The 2,740-nt window shown below is 35.3% G+C and overlaps 1 protein-coding gene across 1 annotated transcript in view; it reads right to left on the bottom strand.

The window, feature by feature from the left end:
* Positions 1–951, bottom strand: part of bco1l (beta-carotene oxygenase 1, like) — a 9,421-nt gene extending 8,470 nt beyond the window's left edge. Inside the window, exon 1 of the mRNA XM_056589211.1 lies at positions 641–951. Within this exon, the coding sequence (XP_056445186.1) occupies positions 641–704 (64 nt within the window). The 5' untranslated portion in view covers positions 705–951. The remainder of the gene's footprint in view (positions 1–640) is intronic.
* Between the last annotated feature and the right edge of the window lie 1,789 nt (positions 952–2,740).

The following is a 2,740-nucleotide window of genomic DNA, read 5'->3' as shown; positions in this document are numbered from 1 at the left end:
CTAATCTAGTAGTACTAACAGGATTAACAGTACTCATAGTACTAACCCTAATCTAGTAGTACTAACAGGATTAACAGTACTCATAGTACTAACCCTAATCTATAGTACTAACAGTACTAACAGTACTCATAGTACTACCACTAATCTAGTAGTACTAACCGTACTCATAGTACTAACCCTAATCTAGTAGTACTAACAGTACTCATAGTACTAACCCTAATCTAGTAGTACTAACAGTACTCATAGTACTAACCCTTATCTAGTAGTACTAACAGGACTAACAGTACTCATAGTACTAACCCTAATCTAGTAGTACTAACAGTACTCATAGTACTACCACTAATCTAGTAGTACTAACAGTACTCATAGTACTAACCCTAATCTAGTAGTACTAACAGTACTAACAGTACTCATAGTACTAACCCTAATCTAGTAGTACTAACAGGACTAACAGTACTCATAGTACTACCACTAATCTAGTAGTACTAACAGTACTCATAGTACTACCACTAATCTAGTAGTACTAACAGTACTAACAGTACTCATAGTACTAACCCTAATCTAGTAGTACTAACAGGACTAACAGTACTCATAGTACTACCACTAATCTAGTAGTACTAACAGTACTAACAGTACTCACCTGTCACCTGTGCCTTCACCGGCCCCGTCGTCTCACACCCGTTCTGAGTCATGATGGTCTGCATGGTGTGTCTGTCTGTCTGTCTGTCTGTCTGTCTGTCTGTCCGTCTCTCTGTCTGTCTCTCTCTCCGTCTCTCTGTTTGTCTGTCCGTCTGTCTCTCTGTCCTGTTGTCTCTCTGTCTGTCTCTCTGTCTGTCTGTCTCTGTCTCTCTCTCTGTCTCTCTCTCCGTCTCTCTGTCTGTCTGTCTCTGTCTCTCTCTCCGTCTCTCTCCGTCTCTCTGTCTGTCTGTCTCTGTCTCTCTCTCCGTCTCTCTCTCCGTCTGTCTGTCCGTCTGTCTCAGGCTCGGTGCTCCTCCTCTTTTTATCTTCAGCTGTTATCAGAGGACACGCTGGAGTGTTACATCACAACACAAACGCCTTTGGTCTCTCTACACAATAAGAGCCTCTACACAATAAGAGCCTTTACACAATAAGAGCCTTTACACAAAAAGAGCCTCTACAAATTAGAGCCTCTAAACATAAGAGCTTTTACAAAATAAGAGCCTATACACAACAAGAGCCATTACACAATAAGAGCCTCAACACATAAGAGCCTCTACACATAAGAGCCTACACACAATAAGAGCCTTAACACAATAAGAGCCTTGATACAATAAGAGCCTTTACACAATAAGAGGCTTTACACAATAAGAGTCTTTACAGAATAAGAGCCTTGATACAATAAGAGCCTTTACACAATAAGAGCCTTTACACATTCAGAACCTTTCATCAAGAAGAGCCAGGTCTTACAGGCCAGCCGTGGCCCCAGTGGGTTCAGCCTGTGGTACAGTTCAGGGACAGCGGCCATAAACACGTATCAACCACACGCACACCTGGACTATCTTATCTCCATGATGACGGCTGATTAGACCAGCTCTGAGTCTCTGAGGACTGTAGGGCGCTGGGACCAGACCAGCCCCCCAGTATATCTACTATAGATAATAGAAATATAGTAGATATACTACAGTATAGACCAGCTCTGAGACTCTGAGGACTGGAGGGTAGGCTGGGCTAGACCAGCCCCCCAGTATATCTACCATATATAATAGATATACTTCAGTATAGGCTATATATAATAGATATATAGTAGATATACTCCAGTATAGGCTATATAATATATATAGTAGATATACTTCAGTATAGGCTATATATAATAGATATATAGTAGATATACTCCAGTATAGGCTATATAATATATATAGTAGATATACTTCAGTATAGGCTATATATGATAGATATATAGTAGATATACTACAGTATAGGCTATATATGATAGATATATAGTAGATATACTACAGTATAGGCTATATAATATATATAGTAGATATACTTCAGTATAGGCTATATATGATAGATATATAGTAGATATACTCCAGTATAGGCTATATATAATAGATATATAGTAGATATACTACAGTATAGGCTATATATGATAGATATATAGTAGATATACTACAGTATAGGCTATATATGATAGATATATAGCAGATATACTACAGTATAGGCTATATATAATAGATATAGCAGATATACTACAGTATAGGCTATATATAATAGATATATAGTAGATATACTACAGTATAGGCTATATATAATAGATATATAGTAGATCTACTATAGTATAGGCTATATATAATAGATATATAGTAGATATACTACAGTATAGGCTATATATAATAGATATATAGTAGATCTACTATAGTATAGGCTATATATAATAGATATATAGTAGATATACTACAGTATAGGCTATATATAATAGATATATAGTAGATCTACTATAGTATAGGCTATATATAATAGATATATAGTAGATATACTACAGTATAGGCTATATATAATAGATATATAGTAGATATACTACAGTATAGGCTATATATAATATATATAGTAGATATACTACAGTATAGGCTATATATAATATATATAGTAGATATACTTCAGTATAGGCTATATATAATAGATATATAGTAGATCTACTATAGTATAGGCTATATATAATAGATATATAGTAGATATACTACAGTATAGGCTATATATAATAGATATATAGTAGATATAC

The sequence above is a fragment of the Gadus chalcogrammus genome, chromosome 4, assembly GCF_026213295.1.
Source record: "Gadus chalcogrammus isolate NIFS_2021 chromosome 4, NIFS_Gcha_1.0, whole genome shotgun sequence".
In the NCBI taxonomy this organism is placed as follows: Eukaryota; Metazoa; Chordata; class Actinopteri; order Gadiformes; family Gadidae; genus Gadus; species Gadus chalcogrammus.
This window is presented reverse-complemented; position numbering and strand designations above follow the sequence as displayed.